The 24,774-nt window shown below is 54.2% G+C and overlaps 1 protein-coding gene across 1 annotated transcript; it reads left to right on the top strand.

Annotated features, from left to right (window-relative positions):
- The first annotated feature begins 1,539 nt into the window (after positions 1-1,539).
- Positions 1,540-24,768, top strand: LOC142907254 (uncharacterized). The gene is made up of 6 exons (XM_076056539.1): positions 1,540-1,610; positions 1,789-1,831; positions 10,065-10,102; positions 12,027-12,123; positions 15,453-15,560; positions 23,945-24,768. Exons 1-6 carry the CDS (start codon positions 1,594-1,596, stop codon positions 24,320-24,322), a joined length of 681 nt encoding a protein of 226 aa, XP_075912654.1. The 5' UTR covers positions 1,540-1,593; the 3' UTR covers positions 24,323-24,768.
- Positions 24,769-24,774: the final 6 nt, after the last annotated feature.

The raw sequence follows: 24,774 nt of genomic DNA on the forward strand, positions 1-24,774 counted from the left end.
ACACTGAACCCTGTGGGAGGAGCCTTAGTCTGGCTCTGTGAGCCCCCCAGTGATTAACACTGAACCCTGTGGGGGGAGCCTTAGTCTGGCTCTGTGAGCCCCCCAGTGATTAACACTGAACCCTATGGGGGGAGCCTTAGTCTGGCTCTGTGAGCCCCCCAGTGATTAACTCTGAACCCTGTAGGGGGGGCCTTAGTCTGGCTCTGTGAGCCCCCCAGTGATTAACACTGAACCCTGTGGGGGGAGCCTTAGTCTGGCTCTATGAGCCCCCCAGTGATTAACACTGAACCCTGTGGGGGGAGCCTTAGTCTGGCTCTGTGAGCCCCCCAGTGATTAACACTGAACCCTATGGGGGGAGCCTTAGTCTGGCTCTGTGAGCCCCCCAGTGATTAACTCTGAACCCTGTAGGGGGGGCCTTAGTCTGGCTCTGTGAGCCCCCCAGTGATTAACACTGAACCCTGTGGGGGGAGCCTTAGTCTGGCTCTATGAGCCCCCCAGTGATTAACACTGAACCCTGTGGGGGGAGCCTTAGTCTGGCTCTGTGAGCCCCCCAGTGATTAACACTGAACCCTATGGGGGGGGGGCCTTAGTGGTGGCTCTGTGAGCCCCCCAACCCCCAGTGACAATACTCACATTTCCACGCAGCTTTGTGGCTCGTCCCCGAACTGGTCCCAGGAGCAACACAAACAAAACGCCCCAAAACCACCAAACTTTAAACCTCCTCCATCTCGCCGAAGCACGTGGAGGAGTGGAGCGGAGAGAGCTGGGTCGGGGTGGAGGAGCAGTGAGCAGAGGGGCAGGGGGCTCAGCCAAGCAGAGGGGGTGACCACCACCACTCCACACACACCGGGGGGGGGGACAGCAGGCTTACTGCGCATGCGCGAAATGTCGTAAAATTCTAACTCCCTTTCCCCCCCAGTCCCCGTTGTACCTCCCCCTGCCGCCCGCCTCCACGCTACGCGAGGTGTCGCAAAACTGCTGACGTTTGGGGTTGCGTTACGTTAAAGGGGGGGGGGGGGCGGGGATATCGTGGAGGAGGTGAGGGACGCCATCTTACCTAGGGGGTGTTGTGTGTGTGTAGGTGGACGACCGTGAGTTACGCCATCTTACCTAGGGGTTGCTGTGAGTGACGTGAGGGACGCCATCTTACCTAAGAGTCTGTGTCGGGGGACGACCGTGAGGGTTACGCCATCTTACCTAGGGTTGCCGTGTGTGTGTGACGTGAGGGACGCCATCTTACCTAGGGTTGCCGTGCGTGTGTGTGACGTGAGGGACGCCATCTTACCTAGGGTTGCTTGTGTGTGTGACGTGAGGAACGCCATCTTACCTAGGGTTGCCGTGTGTGTGTGACGTGAGGGACGCCATCTTACCTAGGGTTGCCGTGCGTGTGTGTGACGTGAGGGACGCCATCTTACCTAGGGTTGCTTGTGTGCGTAACGTGAGGGACGCCATCTTACCAAGGGCGAGTATCGTAAACCGACCAATGGCGCCTCGGCGCCTCGGCACCCCCCCCCCCCAAACCTCCCATCCCCCTTCCCCCCCAACGGTGCGCGCAAGGGATTGTGGGTGCCCGCGTGATGACGTCACCGCGCGATGGCGTCGCTAAGCAGGCGAGTGCTGTTATCCTACTTGATTTTCCGTCGCCAAAAATTTCTCGCGATTTGCGCAGAAGCTCGGCTTCGGCGGCGTCGCAACAACAACCCCCGCCGCCGCCGCCGCTACGTCCGTGTTGTGTCTCTCTCCCTCTCTCGTTCGCTGACTTCGTCTGTCTGCGCGCGTCCTTCGCAGGAGCCAGGCTGACGTGCGGCCCGCGGATGAAGGCTCGACTCAGGCGAGTCTCTCTCCTCCCCTCCCTCCCTCTCCTCCCCTAGCAACGGCGAGTTGGGCCTGCCGACGCCGTTATTTGTTTTGTTAATTTGCTCCTTGTTGTTATTGTTGTGGTTATGATTATTGGTAACGATGGGGCGGGGGAGGGGAGGGGGGGTAAAAATCTTTCACTTCCTCCCATGTTCTGCGATCCTGTGTTGTTACGCGGGCACAGAAACAGATGATTGTGTTCATATTGGCACGTGCCGTGAGATGTATGAGCGGTGCGGGGTGATCAGTAAGGTCTTAATTTGTCTGTTATAAGGTTGGGCACTGCGCTATACACTAGGAAACACTGGTTTATAGTATAGTGGTGTGTACACTACTATACACTACACTATCATACCTGTCAACCCATGTGGTGAGGTTTGACTTCGTCTCTAATAAGGGATCTAGTGGTGAGTGTGGTAGTGGTGAGTGTGGTAGTGGTGAGTGTGGTAGTGGTGAGTGTGGTAGTGGGGAGTGTGGTAGTGGTGAGTGTTGTAGTGGTGAGTGTGGCAGTGGTGAGTGTGGCAGTGGTGAGTGTGGCAGTGGTGAGTGTGGTAGTGGGGAGTGTGGTAGTGGGGAGTGTGGCAGTGGTGAGTGTGGTAGTGGTGAGTGTGGTAGTGGTGAGTGTGGTAGTGGTGAGTGTGGTGAGTGTGGTAGTGGTGAGTGTGGTAGTGGTGAATGTGGTAGTGGTGAGTGTGGTAGTGGTGAGTGTGGTAGTGGTGAGTGTGGCAGTGGTGAGTGTGGCAGTGGTGAGTGTGGCAGTGGTGAGTGTGGTAGTGGTGAGTGTAGTAGTGGTGAGTCTAGCAGTGGTGAGTCTAGTAGTGGTGAGTCTAGCAGTGGTGAGTCTGGCAGTGGTGAGTGTGGTAGTGGTGAGTGTGGTAGTGCTGAGTGTGGTAGTGGTGAGTCTGGTAGTGGTGAGTCTGGTAGTGGGGAGTGTGGTAGTGGTGAGTGTGGTAGTGGTGAGTGTGGTAGTGGTGAGTGTGGTAGTGGTGAGTGTGGTAGTGTTGAGTGTGGTAGTGGTGAGTGTGGTAGTGGTGAGTGTAGTAGTGGTGAGTGTTGTAGTGGTGAGTGTTGTAGTGGTGAGTGTGGTAGTGGTGAGTGTGGTAGTGGTGAGTGTGGTAGTGGTGAGTGTGGTAGTGGTGAGTGTGGTAGTGTTGAGTGTGGTAGTGGTGAGTGTGGTAGTGGTGAGTGTGGCAGTGGTGAGTGTGGCAGTGGTGAGTGTGGCAGTGATGAGTGTGGCAGTGGTGAGTGTGGCACTGGTGAGTGTGGCAGTGGTGAGTGTGGCAGTGGTGAGTGTGGCAGTGGTGAGTGTGGCAGTGGTGAGTGTGGCAGTGGTGAGTGTAGTAGTGGTGAGTCTAGCAGTGGTGAGTCTAGCAGTGGTGAGTCTAGCAGTGGTGAGTCTGGCAGTGGTGAGTGTGGTAGTGGTGAGTGTGGTAGTGGTGAGTGTGGTAGTGGTGAGTCTGGTAGTGGTGAGTCTGGTATTGGTGAGTGTGGTAGTGGTGAGTGTGGTAGTGGTGAGTGTGGTAGTGGTGAGTCTGGCAGTGGTGAGTGTGGCAGTGGTGAGTGTGGCAGTGGTGAGTGTGGTAGTGGTGAGTGTGGTAGTGGTGAGTCAAGTAGTGGTGAGTGTGGCAGTGGTGAGTGTGGTAGTGGTGAGTCAAGTAGTGGTGAGTGTGGCAGTGGTGAGTGTGGTAGTGGTGAGTCTAGTAGTGGTGAGTCTGGTAGTGGTGAGTTTGGTAGTGCTGAGTCTACTAGTGGTGAGTCTTGCAGTGGTGAGTCTATCAGTGGTGAGTGTAGCAGTGGTGAGTGTAGCAGTGGTGAGTGTAGCAGTGGTGAGTCTGGCAGTGGTGAGTCTGGCAGTGGTGAGTGTGGCAGTGGTGAGTGTGGTAGTGGTGAGTCTGGTAGTGGTGAGTGTGGTAGTGGTGAGTGTGGTAGTGGTGAGTGTTGTAGTGGTGAGTGTTGTAGTGGTGAGTGTTGTAGTGGTGAGTGTGGCAGTGGTGAGTGTGGCAGTGGTGAGTGTGGTAGTGGGGAGTGTGGTAGTGGGGAGTGTGGTAGTGGTGAGTCTGGTAGTGGTGAGTCTAGTAGTGGTGAGTCTGGTAGTGGTGAGTCTAGTAGTGGTGAGTCTAGCAGTGGTGAGTCTATCAGTGGTGAGTGTAGCAGTGGTGAGTGTAGCAGTGGTGAGTCTGGCAGTGGTGAGTGTGGCAGTGGTGAGTGTGGCAGTGGTGAGTGTGGCAGTGGTGAGTGTAGTAGTGGTGAGTCTAGTAGTGGTGAGTCTGGCAGTGGTGAGTCTGGCAGTGGTGAGTGTGGCAGTGGTGAGTCTGGCAGTGGTGAGTCTGGCAGTGGTGAGTGTGGCAGTGGTGAGTCTGGTAGTGGTGAGTCTAGTGGTGAGTGTAGTCGTGGTGAGTCTGGTAGTGGTGAGTCTGGTAGTGGTGAGTCTGGTAGTGGTGAGTCTAGTAGTGGTGAGTCTAGCAACGGTGAGTCTAGCAGCGGTGAGTGTAGCAGTGGTGAGTGTGGCAGTGGTGAGTGTGGCAGTGGTGAGTGTGCCAGTGGTGAGTCTGGCAGTGGTGAGTCTGGCAGTGGTGAGTCTGGCAGTGGTGAGTGTAGTAGTGGTGAGTGTAGCAGTGGTGAGTCTGGCGGTGGTGAGTCTGGCGGTGGTGAGTCTGGCAGTGGTGAGTGTGGCAGTGATGAGTGTAATCGTGGTGAGTCTAGCAGTGGTGAGTCTAGTAGTGGTGAGTCTAGTAGTGGTGAGTGTAGTAGTGGTGAGTCTAGTAGTGGTGAGTCTAGCAGTGGTGAATCTAGCAGTGGTGAGTCTAGCAGTGGTGCGTATAGCAGTGGTGTGTCTGGTAGTGGTGAGTGTAGCAGTGGTGAGTGTGGCAGTGGTGAGTGTGGCAGTGGTGAGTCTAGCAGTGGTGAGTGTAGCAGTGGTGAGTCTGGCAGTGGTGAGTCTAGTGTTGTAGTGGTGAGTGTTGTAGTGGTGAGTGTGGCAGTGGTGAGTGTGGCAGTGGTGAGTGTGGTAGTGGGGAGTGTGGTAGTGGGGAGTGTGGTAGTGGTGAGTCTGGTAGTGGTGAGTCAAGTAGTGGTGCGTGTGGCAGTGGTGAGTCTGGTAGTGGTGAGTCTAGTAGTGGTGAGTCTGGTAGTGGTGAGTCTAGTAGTGGTGAGTCTAGCAGTGGTGAGTCTATCAGTGGTGAGTGTAGCAGTGGTGAGTGTAGCAGTGGTGAGTGTAGCAGTGGTGAGTCTGGCAGTGGTGAGTGTGGCAGTGGTGAGTGTGGCAGTGGTGAGTGTGGCAGTGGTGAGTGTAGTAGTGGTGAGTCTAGTAGTGGTGAGTCTGGCAGTGGTGAGTCTGGCAGTGGTGAGTGTGGCAGTGGTGAGTCTGGCAGTGGTGAGTCTGGCAGTGGTGAGTGTGGCAGTGGTGAGTCTGGTAGTGGTGAGTCTAGTGGTGAGTGTAGTCGTGGTGAGTCTGGTAGTGGTGAGTCTGGTAGTGGTGAGTCTGGTAGTGGTGAGTCTAGTAGTGGTGAGTCTAGCAACGGTGAGTCTAGCAGCGGTGAGTGTAGCAGTGGTGAGTGTGGCAGTGGTGAGTGTGGCAGTGGTGAGTGTGCCAGTGGTGAGTCTGGCAGTGGTGAGTCTGGCAGTGGTGAGTCTGGCAGTGGTGAGTGTAGTAGTGGTGAGTGTAGCAGTGGTGAGTCTGGCGGTGGTGAGTCTGGCGGTGGTGAGTCTGGCAGTGGTGAGTGTGGCAGTGATGAGTGTAATCGTGGTGAGTCTAGCAGTGGTGAGTCTAGTAGTGGTGAGTGTAGTAGTGGTGAGTCTAGTAGTGGTGAGTCTAGCAGTGGTGAGTCTAGCAGTGGTGAGTCTAGCAGTGGTGCGTATAGCAGTGGTGTGTCTGGTAGTGGTGAGTGTAGCAGTGGTGAGTGTGGCAGTGGTGAGTGTGGCAGTGGTGAGTCTAGCAGTGGTGAGTGTAGCAGTGTTGAGTCTGGCAGTGGTGAGTCTGGCAGTGGTGAGTCTGGCAGTGGTGAGTGTGGCAGTGGTGAGTGTACCAGTGGTGAGTCTGGCAGTGGTGAGTCTGGCAGTGGTGAGTGTGGCAGTGGTGGGTGTGGCAGTGGTGGGTGTGGCAGTGGTGGGTGTGGCAGTGGTGAGTGTGGCAGTGGTGAGTCTTGTAGTGGTGAGTGTGGTAGTGGTGAGTGTGGTAGTGGTGAGTCTTGCAGTGGTGAGTCTAGCAGTGGTGAGTCTAGCAGTGGTGAGTCTAGCAGTGTTGAGTCTAGCAGTGGTGAGTGTAGCAGTGGTGAGTGTGGCAGTGGTGAGTGTGGTAGTGGTGAGTGTGGTAGTGGTGAGTCTTGCAGTGGTGAGTCTAGCAGTGGTGAGTCTAGCAGTGGTGAGTGTAGCAGTGGTGAGTGTGGCAGTGGTGAGTGTGGCAGTGGTGAGTGTGGCAGTGGTGAGTGTGGCAGTGGTGAGTGTGGCAGTGGTGAGTGTGGCAGTGGTGAGTGTGGCAGTGGTGAGTGTGGCAGTGGTGAGTGTGGCAGTGGTGAGTGTGGCAGTGGTGAGTGTGGTAGTGGTGAGTCTAGCAGTGGTGAGTGTAGCAGTGGTGAGTCTAGCAGTGGTGAGTGTAGCAGTGGTGAGTAGCAGTGGTGATTGCCTATTTCTTCGTGTCTCTCCCTTGTGATTGGACTTTGTCGGATGTACGTTGAGAAATGTCGTACTCAGATTGTAAATGTTGTAGCTCGGCTCTCCCAACACACCGGTCTGGTGTACGAGTGTAGTGACTCAAGTCCGAAACGGTCAGACTTGCAGACGGTTCTTTTATTTAACGAGCATCATCGGGAGAATACACACCCTACGTGGGTACACACTATTACTGTTGCTGGCCTATACACCAGGGGTTCCCCAACCCCCGGGTCGCGGTACCGCTACCGGTGCCGTGGCCCTGTTAGGAACCGGGCCGCACAGCAGGACGCGAGCGGTGGGCGAGCGAGCGAAGCTTTGTCATCATCTGTATTAACGGACGTTCCCCCATCATCGCTCGCATGACAGTCTTGAGAGCTCCGCCTCCCGTTAGGTCAGCGGCGGCATTAGATTCTCACGTGGAGTGCGAAGCCGACTGTAGACTGCCCATGCTGAGGGGTCTAGGGTTGCGCTCCTCCTCATGAGAAGTCAGAATCCTACACGCATCTTAGCCCGCGCGTGGCCGGACCCATTATGTTATTTTACCACTTCCGTCCGCGCCTCCTTTCCCGCACTCGTCTCAGTCACGCGGTGTTGGTGAGCCCACAAGCTCTAACCCCTAGTAGCCACAATAAGCCCACAAGCTCTAACCCCTAGTAGCCACAATAAGCCCACAAGCTCTAACCCCTAGTAGCCACAGTGAGTAAGCCCACAAGCTCTAACCCCTAGTAGCCACAATAAGCCCACAAGCTCTAACCCCTAGTAGCCACAGTGAGTTAGCCCACAAGCTCTAACCCCTAGTAGCCACAATGAGTAAGCCCACAAGCTCTAACCCCTAGTAGCCACAATGAGTAAGCCCACAAGCTCTAACCCCTAGTAGCCACAATGAGTAAGCCCACAAGCTAACCCCTAGTAGCCACTAAGCCCACAAGCTCTAACCCCTAGTAGCCACAATGAGTTAAGCCCACAAGCTAACCCCTAGTAGTCACAATGAGTAAGCCCACAAGCTCTAACCCCTAGTAGCCACAATGAGTTAGCCCACAAGCTCTAACCCCTAGTAGCCACAGTGAGTAAGCCCACAAGCTCTAACCCCTAGTAGCCACAATGAGTAAGCCCACAAGCTCTAACCCCTAGTAGCCACAATGAGTAAGCCCACAAGCTCTAGCCCCTAGTAGCCACAATGAGTAAGCCCATAAGCTCTAACCCCTAGTAGCCACAATGAGTAAGCCCACAAGCTCTAACCCCTAGTAGCCACAATGAGTAAGCCCACAAGCTCTAACCCCTAGTAGCCACAATGAGTTAGCCCACAAGCTAACCCCTAGTAGCCACAGTGAGTAAGCCCACAAGCTCTAACCCCTAGTAGCCACATTGAGTAAGCCCACAAGCTCTAACCCCTAGTAGCCACATTGAGTAAGCCCACAAGCTCTAACCCCTAGTAGCCACAATGAGTTAGCCCACAAGCTCTAACCCCTAGTAGCCACAATGAGTAAGCCCACAAGCTCTAACCCCTAGTAGCCACAGTGAGTAAGCCCACAAGCTCTAACCCCTAGTAGCCACCATGAGTAAGCCCACAAGCTCTAACCCCTAGTAGCCACAGTGAGTAAGCCCACAAGCTCTAACCCCTAGTAGTCACAATGAGTAAGCCCACAAGCTCTAACCCCTAGTAGTCACAATGAGTAAGCCCACAAGCTCTAACCCCTAGTAGCCACAGTGAGTAAGCCCACAAGCTCTAACCTCTAGTAGCCACAATGAGTAAGCCCACAAGCTAACCCCTAGTAGCCACAATGAGTAAGCCCACAAGCTCTAACCCTTAGTAGCCACAAGGAGTAAGCCCACAAGCTCTAACCCCTAGTAGCCACAATGAGTAAGCCCACAAGCTCTAACCCCTAGTAGCCACATTGAGTAAGCCCACAAGCTCTAACCCCTAGTAGCCACAATGAGTAAGCCCACAAGCTAACCCCTAGTAGCCACAATGAGTAAGCCCACAAGCTCTAACCCCTAGTAGTAACAAAGAGTAAGCCCACAAGCTAACCCCTAGTAGCCACTAAGCCCACAAGCTCTAACCCCTAGTAGCCACAGTAAGTAAGCCCACAAGCTCTAACCCCTAGTAACCACAATGAGTAAGCCCAGAAGCTCTAACCCCTAGTAGCCACAATGAGTAACCCCACAAGCTCTAACCCCTAGTAGCCACAGTGAGTAAGCCCACAAGCTCTAACCCCTAGTAGCCACAGTGAGTAAGCCCACAAGCTCTAACCCCTAGTAGCCACAAGAGTAAGCCCACAAGCTCTAACCCCTAGTAGCCACAGTGAGTAAGCCCACAAGCTTTAACCCCTAGTAGCCACAGTGAGTAAGCCCACAAGCTCTAACCCCTAGTAGCCACAAGGAGTAAGCCCACAAGCTCTAACCCCTAGTAGCCACAATGAGTAAGCCCACAAGCTCTAACCCCTAGTAGCCACAGTGAGTAAGCCCACAAGCTCTAACCCCTAGTAGCCACAATGAGTAAGCCCACAAGCTAACCCCTAGTAGCCACAATGAGTAAGCCCACAAGCTCTAACCCCTAGTAGTAACAAAGAGTAAGCCCACAAGCTAACCCCTAGTAGCCACTAAGCCCACAAGCTCTAACCCCTAGTAGCCACAAGGAGTAAGCCCACAAGCTCTAACCCCTAGTAGCCACAATGAGTAAGCCCACAAGCTCTAACCCCTAGTAGCCACAGTGAGTAAGCCCACAAGCTCTAACCCCTAGTAGCCACAGTGAGTAAGCCCACAAGCTCTAACCCCTAGTAGCCACAATGAGTAAGCCCACAAGCTAACCCCTAGTAGCCACAATGAGTAAGCCCACAAGCTCTAACCCCTAGTAGCCACAGTAAGCCCACAAGCTCTAACCCCTAGTAGTAACAAAGAGTAAGCCCACAAGCTAACCCCTAGTAGCCACTAAGCCCACAAGCTCTAACCCCTAGTAGCCACAGTGAGTAAGCCCACAAGCTCTAACCCCTAGTAGTAACAAAGAGTAAGCCCACAAGCTAACCCCTAGTAGCCACTAAGCCCACAAGCTCTAACCCCTAGTAGCCACAAGGAGTAAGCCCACAAGCTCTAACCCCGAGTCGCCACAACATTTATATATTCACGCGATGTTGCTTGCGAAAGCCTTCCTACGCGTTCGGCTCATCTTAAAGCCCCCTGTCTTCTCGCCGGAGAGGGTTAAGCCCATTAATTTTTGTTCATCGAAATTTTAAAAGTTGTCGTCGTGGTGGAAGTCGCCACTCTCCCGACTGGTTTTTTTTGTTCACGTATGGCGCGGTGTAATGTCGCCTCGGGGGGGGGGGGGGTCTCCCCCAACTGTTTTAGCGTCATAACATTCGGACGTTTGGCATAGGGCCGTGTGTGTGTGTGTGGTCAACATCAGCGCTGGGGGAGACAAAGGCGGCCGGGCGTGGTGCTGGCCACCCACCCCCTCGTGTGCCACAGTGCCGGCATTCACAGGTGCTGCTACTCGCCAACAGCACTTGCCCCAGCAGTATGTTATAGGCTATCAGGGATATCTTTGTCTGTGTACCCATCAGGACCCCGATGCTGCCCCAATGCCTGCACCGAAAATCAGGTACAGAGACTCCACCCCCTACCCCTGACTCCGCCCCTCCCCTGGCTCCGCCCCCACCCCTGACTCCGCCCCTCACCTGACTCCACCCCCCTTCTCTGGCTCTGCCCCCACCCCTGACTCCGCTCCCAACCCTGGCTCCGCCTCCACCCCTGACTCCGCCCCTGACTCCACCCCTACTTCTGACTCCGCCCCCACCCCTGACTCCACCCCCACCCCTGACTCCGCCCCTCACCTGACTCCACCCCCTTCTCTGGCTCTGCCCCCACCCCTGACTCCGCTCCCAACCCTGGCTCCGCCTCCACCCCTGACTCCACCCCTGACTCCACCCCTACTTCTGACTCCGCCCCCACCCCTGACTCCACCCCTGACTCCACCCATGGATCCGCCCCCACCACTGACTCCGCCCCTGACTCCGCCCCCTCCTCTGACTCCTCCCCTGATTTCACCCCTACCCCTGGTCGTGTGTGTATTGCGTTGCTGTGAAGACACGTGTGTGTAGTGTTACATGTGTGTAACGTGTGTGTGTGTGTGTAGTGTTACATGTGTGTAACGTGTGTGTGTAGTGTTACATGTGTGTAACGTGTGTGTGTAGTGTAACTTGTGTGTGTGTAGTGTTACATGTGTGTAACGTGTGTGTAGTGTTACATGTGTGTAACGTGTGTGTGTAGTGTTAACATGTGTGTAACGTGTGTGTGTAGTGTTACATGTGTGTAACGTGTGTGTGTAGTGTTACATGTGTGTAACGTGTGTGTGTAGTGTAACTTGTGTGTGTGTAGTGTAATGTGTGTGTGTAGTGTAATGTGTGTGTGTAGTGTAACGTGTGTGTAGTGTAACGTGTGTGTAGTGTAGTGTAACGTGTGTGTGTGTAGTGTAACGTGTGTGTAGTGTAACGTGTGTATTGTGTGTGTAGTGTAACGTGTGTGTGTAGTGTAACGTGTGTGTGTGTAGTGTGTGTTGTGTAACGTGTGTGTGTGTAGTGTGTGTAGTGTAACGTGTGTGTGTAGTGTAACGTGTGTGTGTGTGTGTAGCGTATGTGTGTGGTGTAAACGTGTGTGTAACGTGTGTATTGTGTGTGTGTGTTGTGTAACGTATGTGTAGTGTAACGTGTGTGTAGCGTGTGTGTAGCATGTGTGTGCGTAGTGTAGCATGTGTGTAACGTGTGTGTAGTGTAACGTGTGTGTAACGTGTGTGTGTGTAGTGTAACGTGTGTGTAGCGTGTGTGTAACGTGTGTGTAACGTGTGTGTGTAGTGTAACGTGTGTGTAGCGTGTGTGTAACGTGTGTGTGTGTAGTGTAACGTGTGTGTGTTGTGTAACGTGTGTGTGTAACGTGTGTGTAACGTGTGTGTGTTGTGTAACGTGTGTGTAACGTGTGTGTGTTGTGTAGCGTGTGTGTAGCGTGTGTGTAACGTGTGTGTGCAGCGTGTGTGTAGCGTGTGTGTAACGTGTGTGTGTTGTGTAACGTGTGTGTAACGTGTGTGTAACGTGTGTGTAATGTGTGTGTAACGTGTAACGTGTGTGTAACGTGTGTGTGCGTAGTGTAACGTGTGTGTAGCGTGTAACGTGTGTGTAACATGTGTGTGCAGCGTGTGTGTAGCGTGTGTGTGTTGTGTAGCGTGTGTGTAACGTGTGTGTGCAGCGTGTGTGTGTAGCGTGTGTGTAATGTGTGTGTAACGTGTGTGTAACGTGTGTGTGCAGCGTGTGTGTAACGTGTGTTGTGTAACGTGTGTGTAACGTGTGTGTGTTGTGTAACGTGTGTGTAACGTGTGTGTGTTGTGTAACGTGTGTGTAACGTGTGTGTGTTGTGTAACGTGTAACGTGTGTGTGTAACGTGTGTGTAACGTGTGTTGTGTAACGTGTGTGTGTGTGTAGCGTGTGTGTGTGTAACGTGTGTGTGTTCTACCGCGCCGCGTTGTCGCTGTGCAGGCACGAGTGGTACCAGACGGATGCCCACGTGGTGCTCTCCGTTCTCCTGAAGAAGGCGGCGCAAGAGAGCGTGAGCGTGGAGCTCACGGACACCACGGTGACTGCACCGCCACCACCGCCACAACCATCTCCACCACCACAACCACCACAACCATCTCCCACCATCACCATCATCTCCCGCCATCACCACCACCTCCACCACCATCACCACCATATCCACCACCACAACCACCACAACCACCACAACCATCTCCCACCATCACCATCATCTCCCGCCATCACCACCACCATCACCACCACCATCACCACCACAACCACCACAACCATCTCCACCACCACAACCACCACAACCATCTCCCACCATCACCATCATCTCCCGCCATCACCACCACCTCCACCACCATCACCACCATATCCACCACCACCACAACCACCACAACCATCTCCCACCACCACCTCCACCACCATCACCACCACAACCATCTCCCACCATCACCACTACCTCCATCACCACCGTCTCCCACCATCACCACCACCACCATCACCACCACAACCACCACAACCATCTCCCACCATCACCACCACCTTCATCACCGCCACAACCACCACAACCATCTCCCACCACCTCCATCACCACCATCTCCCACCATCACCACCACCTCCACCACCATCACCACCACAACCACCACAACCACCACAACCATCTCCCACCATCACCACCACCTCCACCACCATCTCCCACCATCTCCCACCATCACCACCACCTCCACCACCATCACCATATCCACCACCACCACAATCACCTCCACCAGCACCACCACCACCACCAACCATCACCAGCACCTTTTTCACCACCGCAACCACCAGCACCATCTTCACCATCACCACCTCCTCCACCACCATCACCACCATATCCACCACCACCAGCACAATCACCTCCACCAGCACCACCTCCACCACCAACCATCACCACCACCAGCACCTTATTCACCACCACCATATTCACCGCCACAACCACCAGCACAATCTCCACCATCACCACCATATCCACCACCAGCACAATCACCTCCACCAGCACCACCTCCACCAGCACCACCTCCACTACCAACTACCACAATCACCACCACAGCCAACCACATTCACCACCACAGCCAACCACAATCACCACCATAGCCAAGCACAATCACCACCACAGCCAACCACAATCACCACCACAGCCAATCACAATCACCACCACAGCCAACCACAATCACCACCACAGCCAACCACAATCACCACCACAGCCAACCACAATCACCACCACAGCCAGCCACAATCACCACCACAGCCAACCACAATCACTACCACAGCCAACCACAATCACCACCACAGCCAACCACTACCAACACTACCGCCGCAGCCACTACCACCACCACCACAGCCACTGCAACCACAATCACCACAGTCAACCACTGCCACCACAACTACCACCAAAAACAACAACCACAATCACCACCAACGACTACTACAGCCACCAGAGCTACCACAACCACCAACTACAATCACTACCACCACTACCACCACAGCCACCACCACTACCACCACAGCCACCACCACTACCACCACAGCCATTACAACCGCCATTACCATCACCACCACCATTACCACCACAAACACTCCCACAATCACCACCACAATCACCACGACCACCACTACTGCTACAGACACCATCACCACCACAGCCACTACAACCACAATCACCACCACTAAAACCACGACTACCGCCACCATAATCACCACAATCACTACCGCCACGACCACCACTACCACCACTACCACCGCAGATACAATGACCACCACTACCACCACAACCACCAGCAACAATCACCACTACCGCCGCAACCACTACCACCACGATCACCAACAACCACCACAACCACTACAACCGCCACAACCACCACCATCACTACCCCCTGTCTCCCCGTGTCTTTATGTGTCCCCGCGTCTCCCCGTGTCTCCATGTGTGTTCCCGTGTCTCCCCGTGTCTTTATGTGTCCCCGTGTCTCCGCGTATCTCCCCCGTGTCTCCCCGTGTCTTTATGTGTCCCCGTGTCTCCCTGTGTCTCCGCGTATCTCCCCCGTGTCTCCCAATGACTCGCAATGACTCCCAGTGTCTCCCCGTGTGTCCCTGTCTCCTCGTGTCTTCTTGTTTCCCTAGAGGACGCCACGTCTCTGTGTCTCCGCGTCTCCCCGTGTCTCCCCGTGTCTTCCCGTGTCTCCCCGTGTCTTTATGTGTCCCCGTGTCTCCCCCGTGTCTCCCAATGACTCCCAATGACTCCCAGTGTCTCCCCGTTTGTCCCTGTCTCCTCGTGTCTTCTTGTGTCCCTAGAGGACGCCACGTCTCTGTGTCTCCGCGTCGCCCCGTGTCTCCCCGTGTCTTCCCGTGTCTCCCCGTGTCTTTATGTGTCCCCGTGTCTCCCCCGTGTCTCCCAATGACTCCCAATGACTCCCAGTGTCTCCCCGTTTGTCCCTGTCTCCCCGTGTCTTCTTGTGTCCCTAGAGGACGCCACGTCTGTGTCTCCGCGTCTCCCCGTGTCTCCCCGTGTCTTCCCGTGTCTCCCCGTGTCTTTATGTGTCCCCGTGTCTCCCCCGTGTCTCCCAATGACTCCCAATGACTCCCAGTGTCTCCCCGTGTGTCCCTGTCTCCTCGTGTCTTCTTGTTTCCCTAGAGGACGCCACGTCTCTGTGTCTCCGCGTCTCCCCGTGTCTCCCCGTGTCTTCCCGTGTCTCCCCGTGTCTTTATGTGTCCCCGTGTCTCCCCCGTGTCTCCCAATGACTCCCAATGACTCCCAGTGTCTCCCCGTGTGTCCCTGTCTCCTCGTGTCTTCTTGTTTCCCTAGAGGACGCCACGTCTCTGTGTCTCCGCGTCTCCCCGTGTCTCCCCGTGTCTTCCCGTGTCTCCCCGTGTCTTTATGTGTCCCCGTGTCTCCCCCGTGTCTCCCAATGACTCCCAATGACTCCCAGTGTCTCCCCGTTTGTCCCTGTCTCCCCGTGTCTCTTTGTGTCCCTGGAGGGCGCCACGTCTCTGTGTCTCCGCGTCTCCCCGTGTCTCCCCGTGTCTTCCCGTGTCTCCCCGTGTCTTTATGTGTCCCCGTGTCTCGCCCGTGTCTCCCAATGACTCGCAATGACTCCCAGTGTCTCCCCGTTTGTCCCTGTCTCCCCGTGTCTCTTTGTGTCCCTGGAGGGCACCACGTCTCTGTGTCCCCGTGTCTCCCCATGTCTTTATGTCTCCCCGTGTCTCCCTGTGTCTCCGCGTATCTCCCCCGTGTCTCCCAATGACTCGCAATGACTCCCAGTGTCTCCCCGTGTGTCCCTGTCTCCCCGTGTCTCCGCTCTTAATGTTTGCGTGTCTTCGCCCCCCCCACCCCCCCCCCCCCCCCAACCACAGTGCTGCATCACTTCCACGTTACTTGGCGGGGCCCAGTACACTCTCCAGCTGTGTCTCTGTCACCGGATCATCCCAGCCGAGAGCTCTCACCGGGTCCTGTCCACCAAGGTGAGACACGTGAGGACATGGGGCCTGGGGGCACACGGAGGGACGAAGACAAAGATCCCCCGTGTAGCCTTGACAGACTGTAGGGGCAAGTGCTGCTAGCGAGCAGCACACACAGACACACACAGACACACACCCAGACACACACCAACAACACAGAGACACATACACAACACACACAGACACATACACAACACACAGAGACACACACACAGACACACACACACACACACAGACACAACACACACAGACACACACAAACACAAAAAGATCCCCTGTGTAGCCTTGACAGACTGTAGGGGCAAGTGCTGTTAGCGAGCAGCACACACAGACACACACACACAGACACACACACAGACACAACACACACACAGACACACACAAACACAAACAGATCCCCCGTGTAGCCTTAACAGACTGTAGGGGCAACTGCTGTTAGCGAGCACCACACACAGACACACACACACACAGACACACACACACACAGACACACACACACACAGACACACACCAACAACGCAGAGACACATACACAACACACACAGACACAGACACACACACACAGACACACACAGACACAACATACACACACACACACAGACACAACACACACACACACAGACACACACAAACACAAAAAGATCCCCTGTGTAGCCTTGACAGACTGTAGGGGCAAGTGCTGTTAGCGAGCAGCACACACAGACACACACACACAGACACACACACAGACACACGCACAGACACAACACACATACAGACACACACAAACACAAAAAGATCCCCCGTGTAGCCTTGACAGACTGTAGGGGCAAGTGCTGTTAGTGAGCACCACACACAGACACACACACACAGACACACACCAACAACACAGAGACACATACACAACACACACAGACACACACACAGACACACACACAGACACACACAGAGACACACACACAGACACACACACAGACACACAAACACAAAAAGATCCCCCGTGTAGCCTTGACAGACTGTAGGGGCAAGTGCTGTTAGCGAGCACCACACAACACACACACACACAGACACACACCAACAACGCAGAGACACATACACAACACACACAGACACACACACAGACACAACACACACACACAGACACACAAACACAAAAATATCCCCCGTGTAGCCTTAGCAGACTGTAGGGGCAAGTGCTGTTAGCGAGCACCACACACAGACACACACAGACACACACAGACACACACACAGACACACACCAACAACACAGAGACACATACACAACACACACAGACACACACACAGAGACACACACACACAGACACACACACAGACACACACACAGACACAACACACACACACAGAGACACACAGACACAAAAAGATCCCCCATATAGCCTTAACAGACTGTAGGGGCAAGTGCTGTTAGCGAGCACCTATGAAGGCCGGAACGGCACACGAGGGGGTGGGTGGCCAGCACCACGCCCGGCCGCCTTTGTCTCCCCAGTGGCGATGTTTACTACACACAGCACCAGGTACTCGTTTGTGGCTGAGTCTACCTAGGGGAGGCCCAGGACCGGTTCAGATAATCGTCACCGGTGTTGGCCGTGAGCGGGAATCGAACCCGGGTCGCCAGGTTCATAGCGCAGCGTGGCGCTGACCACTACTACCACTACCGCTCCCCACTATGGCGGGAGACACACTTAGTGAGACACACGGAGGGAGACACACGGAGGGAGACACACGGAGGGAGACACACTTGGTGAGACACACGGAGGGAGACACACTTAGTGAGACACACTTAGTGAGACACACGGAGGGAGACACACTTAGTGAGACACACTTAGTGAGACACACGGAGGGAGACACACGGCGGGAGACACACGGAGGGAGACACACAGAGGGAGACACACAGAGGGAGACACACGGAGGGAGACACACTTAGTGAGACACACGGAGGGAGACACACGGAGGGAGACACACAGAGGGAGACACACTTAGTGAGACACACTTAGTGAGACACACGGAGTGAGACACATGGAGGGAGACACACGGAGGGAGACACACAGAGGGAGACACACTTAGTGAGACACACTTAGTGAGACACACGGAGTGAGACACACTTAGTGAGACACACGGAGGGAGACACACGGAGGGAGACACACTTAGTGAGACACACTTAGTGAGACACACTTAGTGAGACACACGGAGGGAGACACACGGAGGGAGACACACGGAGGGAGACACACGGAGGGAGACACACGGAGGGAGACACACAGAGGGAGACACACGGAGGGAGACACACTTAGTGAGACATACGGAGGGAGACACACGGAGGGACACGCACGGAGGGAGACACACGGAGGGAGACACACTTAGTGAGACACACTTAGTGAGACACACGGAGGGAGACACACGGAGGGAGACACACGGAGGGAGACACACTTAGTGAGACACACGGAGGGAGACACACGGAGGGAGACACACTTAGTGAGACACACTTAGTGAGACACACGGAGGGAGACACACTTAGTGAGACACACGGAGGGAGACACACTTAGTGAGACACACTTAGTGAGACACACGGAGGGAGACACACTTAGTGAGACACACTTAGTGAGACACACGGAGGGAGACACACGGCGGGAGACCCACGGAGGGAGACACACAGAGGGAGACACACGGAGGGAGACACACTTAGTGAGACACACGGAGGGAGACACACGGAGGGAGACACACTTAGTGAGACACACTTAGTGAGACACACGGAGGGAGATACACGGAGGGAGACACACGGAGGGAGACACACTTAGTGAGACACACAGAGGGAGACACACAGAGGGAGACACACTTAGTGAGACACACTTAGTGAGACACACAGAGGGAGACACACAGAGGGAGACACACGAAAGGAGACACACGGAAGGAGACGCACGGAGGGAGACGCACGGAGGGAGACGCACGGAGGGAGACACACTTAGTGAGACACACGGAGGGAGACACACTTAGTGAGACACACTTAGTGAGACACACTTAGTGAGACACACTTAGTGAGACACACAGAGGGAGACACACAGAGGGAGACACACGAAAGGAGACACACGGAAGGAGACACACGGAGGGAGACGCACGGAGGGAGACGCACGGAGGGAGACACACTTAGTGAGACACACGGAGGGAGACACACTTAGTGAGACACACTTAGTGAGACACACTTAGTGAGACACACGGAGGGAGACGCACGGAGGGAGACGCACGGAGGGAGACACACGGAGGGAGACACACGGAGGGAGACACACTTAGTGAGACACACGGAGGGAGACACACGGAGGGAGACACACGGAGGGAGACACACGGAAGGAGACACACAGAAGGAGACACACTTAGGGAGACACACGGAGGGACACGCACGGAGGGAGACACACGGAGTGAGACACACTTAGTGAGACATACTTAGTGAGACACACTTAGTGAGACACACAGAGGGAGACACACTTAGTGAGACACACGGAGGGAGACGCACGGAAGGGGGGGCACACGGGGAATGTGGCGGGTGTGTATGAGTGTGTCTGTATGAATGTTGGGTGTGTGTGTGTCTTTGTATGTATGTATGTGTGAGTGTCTTTGTATATATGTGTAAGTTAGTGTGTGTGTGTGAGTGTCTTTGTGGTCTATGTGTGTGTGTGTGAGAGTTAGTGTGTGCATGTGTGTGTGTGTGAGTTAGTGTGTGTGTATGTGAGTTAGTGTGTGTGTGTATGTGTGTGAGTTAGTGTGTGCATGTGTGTGTGAGTTAGTGTGTGTATGTGTGTGAGTTAGTGTGTGTGTGTCTTTGTGGTATATGTGTGTGTGAGTTAGTGTGCATGTGTGTGTGAGTTAGTGTGTGAGTTAGTGTGCATGTGTGTGTGAGTTAGTGTGTGTATGTGTGTATGTGTGTGAGTTAGTGTGTGTGTATGTGTGTGAGTTAGTGTGTGTGTATGTGTGTAAGTTAGTGTGTGTGAGTGTCTTTGTGGTCTATGTGTGTGTGTGTGAGTTAGTGTGTGAGTTAGTGTGTGCATGTGTGTGTGAGTTAGTGTGTGTGTATGTGTGTGTATGTGTGTGAGTTAGTTAGTGTGTGTGTGAGTTAGTGTGTGTATGTGTGTGAGTTAGTGTGTGTGTGTGTATGTGTGTGAGTTAGTGTGTGTGTATGTGTGTGAGTTAGTGTGTGTGTGTATGTGTGTGAGTTAGTGTGTGTGTATGTGTGTGAGTTAGTGTGTGTGTGAGTTAGTGTGTGTGTGAGTTAGTGTGTGTGTGAGTTAGTGTGTGTGAGTTAGTGTGTGTATGTGTGTGTGAGTTAGTGTGTGTATGTGTGTATGGGAGTTAGTGTGTGTGTGAGTGTGTGTGTATGTGTGTGAGTTAGTATGTGTGTGAGTTGGTGTGTGTGTGAGTTGGTGTGTGTGTGTGAGTTAGTGTGTGTATGTGTGTGAGTTAGTGTGTGTGTGTGTGTGAGTTAGTGTGTGTGTGAGTTAGTGTGTGTATGTGTGTGTGAGTTAGTGTGTGTGTGAGTTAGTGTGTGTGTGTGTGAGTTAGTGTGTGTGTGAGTTAGTATGTGTGTGAGTTAGTGTGTGTATGTGTGCGAGTTAGTGTGTTTGTGTGTATGTGTGTGAGTTAGTGTGCGTGTGTGTGTGAGTTAGTGTGTGTGTGAGTTGGTGTGTGTGTGAGTTAGTGTGTGTGTGAGTTAGTGTGTGTGTGTGTGAGTTAGTGTGTGTGTGTGAGTTAGTGTGTGTGTGTGTGAGTTAGTGTGTATGTGTGTGAGTTAGTGTGTGTGTGTGTGAGTTAGTGTGTGTATGTGTGTGAGTTAGTGTGTGAGTTAGTGTGTGAGTTAGTGTGTGAGTTAGTGTGTGTGTGTGAGTTAGTGTGTGTGTGAGTTAGTGTGTGTATGTGTGTGAGTTAGTGTGTGTGTGTGAGTTAGTGTGTGTGTGTGTGAGTTAGTGTGTGTGTGTGTGAGTTAGTGTGTGTATGTGTGTGTGAGTTAGTGTGTGTATGTGTGTGAGTTAATGTGTGTGTATGTGTGTGAGTTAGTGTGTGTATGTGTTTATGGGAGTTAGTGTGTGAGTTAGTGTGTGTGTGTGTGTGTCTTGGTATCCACGTGTGTTGTATGAGTGGTGGCGCAGCGGTTAGCGCCACGCTGCGCTACGAACCCGGCGGCCCGAGTTCGATTCCCGCTCACGCCCAAAACCCGTCTTACGATAACCTGAGTCGCCCATGGGCCTCCCCTAGGTCGGCTCAGCCTCAAACTAGTAGCGGTGGTGTAGCGGTGGTGTCGTGTAGTCGTGAACATCGCTAGCACTGGGGGAGAGACAAAGGCGGCCGGGCGTGGTGGTGGTGGTGGTGGTGGTGCTGGCCACCCACCCCGGTAGCCTTCACATGCAGTGCTGCTGCTACTCACTGCTCACGGCACTTGCCCCGACGGCTCTGGCGAGGCTACACGGGGGACCTTTGTCTTTGTGCGAGAGGGAGAGAGAGGGATGGGTGCTGTGTGAAGGCAGCTTGCTGTGTACGCTGGGGCCTGGGTCATTTGGATCACAGCTCCATCGCACCCTGGGACTCCCAAAGACCCCGGCACAACCCAAGTCTCACCACTCTCTCACCACTCTCTCTCTCTCTCACCACTCTCACCCCCTCTCTCTCACCACTCTCTCCCTCACCACTCTCTCTCTCTCTCACCACTCTCTCTCACTCTCTCTCACCACTCTCTCTCTCACCACTCTCTCTCACCACTCTCTCTCACCACTCTCTCTCACCACTCTCTCTCACCACTCTCTCTCACCACTCTCTCTCTCACCACTCTCACTCTCTCTCACCACTCTCTCACTCTCTCTCACCACTCTCTCTCACCACTCTCTCTCACCACTCTCTCTCACCACTCTCTCTCACCACTCTCTCTCCACTCTCTCTCTCGCTCTCACCCCCTCTCTCACCACTCTCTCTCACCACTCTCTCTCACCACTCTCTCTCACCACTCTCTCTCACTCTCTCACCACTCTCTCTCTCACTCTCTCTCACTCTCTCTCACTCTCTCTCTCACTCCCTCTCACCACTCTCTCTCTCTCACCACTCTCACCACTCTCTCTCACCACTCTCTCTCACCACTCTCTCTCTCACCACTCTCTCTCACCACTCTCACTCTCTCTCACCACTCTCTCTCTCCCCCTCTCTCTCACTCTCTCACCACTCTCTCTCACCACTCTCTCTCACTCTCTCTCTCACTCTCTCTCACCACTCTCTCTCACCACTCTCACTCTCTCTCACCACTCTCTCTCCCCCTCTCTCTCACTCTCTCACCACTCTCTCTCACCACTCTCACTCTCTCTCAACACTCTCTCTCTCACTCTCTCACCACTCTCTCTCACCACTCTCTCTCTCACCACTCTCTCTCTCCCCCTCTCTCTCACTCTCTCACCACTCTCTCTCACCACTCTCACTCTCTCTCACCACTCTCTCTCTCACTCTCTCACCACTCTCTCTCTCTCACCACTCTCTCTCTCACCACTCTCTCTCTCCCCCTCTCTCTCACTCTCTCTCACTCTCTCTTTCACCACTCTCTCTCTCCCCCTCTCTCTCACTCTCTCTCTCACCACTCTCTCTCACCACTCTCTCACCACTCTCTCTCTCTCCCTCACCCCCTCTCTCACCACTCTCTCTCACCACTCTCTCACCACTCTCTCTCTCACCACTCTCACCACTCTCTCTCACTCTCTCTCTCACCACTCTCTCTCACCACTCTCTCTCACCACTCTCTCTCTCACCACTCTCTCTCCCCCTCTCTCTCTCACCCTCTCTCTCTCACGACTCTCACCATCTCCCTCCCACCACTCTCTCTCTCACCACTCTCTCTCTCCCCCTCTCTCTGACCATCTCTCTCACCACTCTCTCTCTCACCCTCTCTCTCTCTCCCCCCTCTCTCTCTCCCCCTCCCTCTCACCATCTCTCTCACTCACTCTCTCTCTCACCCCCTCTCTCACCACTCTCTCTCTCCCCCCCTCTCTCACCCTCTCCCTCTCTCTCCCCCCTCTCTCTCTCCCCTCTCTCTCTCCCCCCTCTGTCTCTCCCCCCTCTCCCTCCCGCTCTCTCTGCGGCTGTCTCTCCCCCTCTCCACAATCCTCACCTTGCAGTGAAACCTCACGCCTCTCCCCGCCTCCCACAATGCCCCGGGGCAGGCCGCCCCCTCACCTCCGACCCTGGGACTGCCCCCTCCCCCCCGTGCGAGTGTGTGTCTGCGTCTGCGTGTTTGTCTGTGTGTGTGTGTGTCTGTCTGTGTCTGCGTGTGTGTGTCTTCATGGGGAGCGGTAGTGTAGCGGTTAGCGCTACGCTGCGCTATGAACCTGGCGACCCGGGTTCGATTCCCGCTCACGGCCAACACCAGTGACGATTATCTGAACCGGTCCCGGGCTTCCCCTAGGTCGACTCAGCCTCAAATGAGTACCTGGTGCGGTGTGTAAACATTGCCACTAGGGAAACAAAGGCGGTCGGGCGTGGTGCTGGCCACCCACCCCCTCGTGTACTGTTCCAGCCTTAATAGGTGCTCGCTAACAGCACTTGCCCCTACAGTCTGTTAAGGCTATATGGGGGATCTTTGTCTTTGTGTCTACATGTCTGCGTGTGTCTTTGTGTGCGTGTCTACATGTCTCTGTGTCTGTATGTCACTCACCCACTTGCTCACTGACCCACTCACGCACCGCTCGCTCGCTCGCTCACTCACTCACCCACTCATTCACTCGCCCACTCACTTGCTCATCCACTCACCCACTCACTCGCTCACCCACTCACTCGCTCATCCACTCGCTCACCCACTCACTCGCTCATCCACTCACCCACTCACTCGCTCATCCACTCACCCACTCGCTCAACCGCTCACTTGCTCACCCACTCACTCGCTCATCCACTCACCCACTCACTCGCTCATTCATTCGCTCACCCACTCACTCGCTCACCCACTCACCCACTCACTCGCTCATCCACTCACCCACTCACTCGCTCATCCACTTACTCGCTCACCCACTCACCCACTCGCTCACCCACCTACTCACTCACGTTAATGAGTAGCTGGTGTAGCGGAATGAGTAGCTGGTGTAGCGGTGGTGTAGTAGTGAACATCGCTAGCACTGGGGGAGAGAGACAAAGGCGGCCGGGCGTGGTGGTGCTGGTGGCCACCCACCCCCTCTGTGTGTGCCACAGTGCCGGTAGCCTTCATAGGTAGCGCTGCTGCTACTAACAGCACTTGCCCCTACAGCCTGCTAGAGGCTACACGGGGGATCTTTGTGTGTGTGTGTATTTGTGTCTGTGTGGTGATGTTGGTGCAGTTGTTGGTGGTGATGGTGATGGTGGTGATGGTGACGGTGATGTTGACAGTGATGGTGTTGATGTTCCAGATCGAGGTGAAGATGTTGAAGAGGGACTCTCAGCGCTGGGATGGTGATGATGGTGGTGGTGGTGGTGATGATGATGATGTTGATGGTGACGGTGATGTTGATGGTGGTGGTGATGATGCTGTTGATGGTGACGGTGATGTTGATGGTGATGTTGATGGTGACGATGATGGTGATGTTGATGGTGATGTTGACGGTGATGGTGGTGATGATGATGATGTTGATGGTGACGGTGATGTTGATGGTGACGGTGATGATGTTGATGGTGGTGGTGATGTTAATGGTGATGTTGACGGTGATGATGATGTTGACAGTGATGGTGTTGATGTTCCAGATCGAGGTGAAGATGTTGAAGAGGGACTCTCAGCGCTGGGATGGTGATGATGGTGGTGGTGATGGTGGTGGTGGTGATGATGATGGTGACGTTGATGTTGATGGTGACGACGATGGTGATGTTGATGGTGACGGTGATGGTGTTGATGTTCCAGATCGAGGTGAAGATGTTGAAGAGGGACTCTCAGCGCTGGGATGGTGATGATGGTGGTGGTGGTGGTGATGATGGTGTTGATGGTGACGGTGATGTTGATGGTGACGGTGATGTTGATGGTGATGGTGTTGATGTTCCAGATCGAGGTGAAGATGTTGAAGAGGGACTCTCAGCGCTGGGATGGTGATGATGGTGGTGGTGGTGATGATGATGATGTTGATGGTGACGGTGATGTTGATGGTGATGTTGATGGTGGTGGTGGTGATGATGCTGTTGATGGTGACGATGATGGTGATGTTGATGGTGATGTTGACGGTGATGGTGGTGGTGATGATGATGTTGATGG

Source organism: Petromyzon marinus, chromosome 76 (assembly GCF_048934315.1).
Source record: "Petromyzon marinus isolate PM22_M1 ecotype Great Lakes invasive population chromosome 76, UKy_Petmar_22M1.pri1.0, whole genome shotgun sequence".
NCBI classification, from domain to species: Eukaryota; Metazoa; Chordata; class Hyperoartia; order Petromyzontiformes; family Petromyzontidae; genus Petromyzon; species Petromyzon marinus.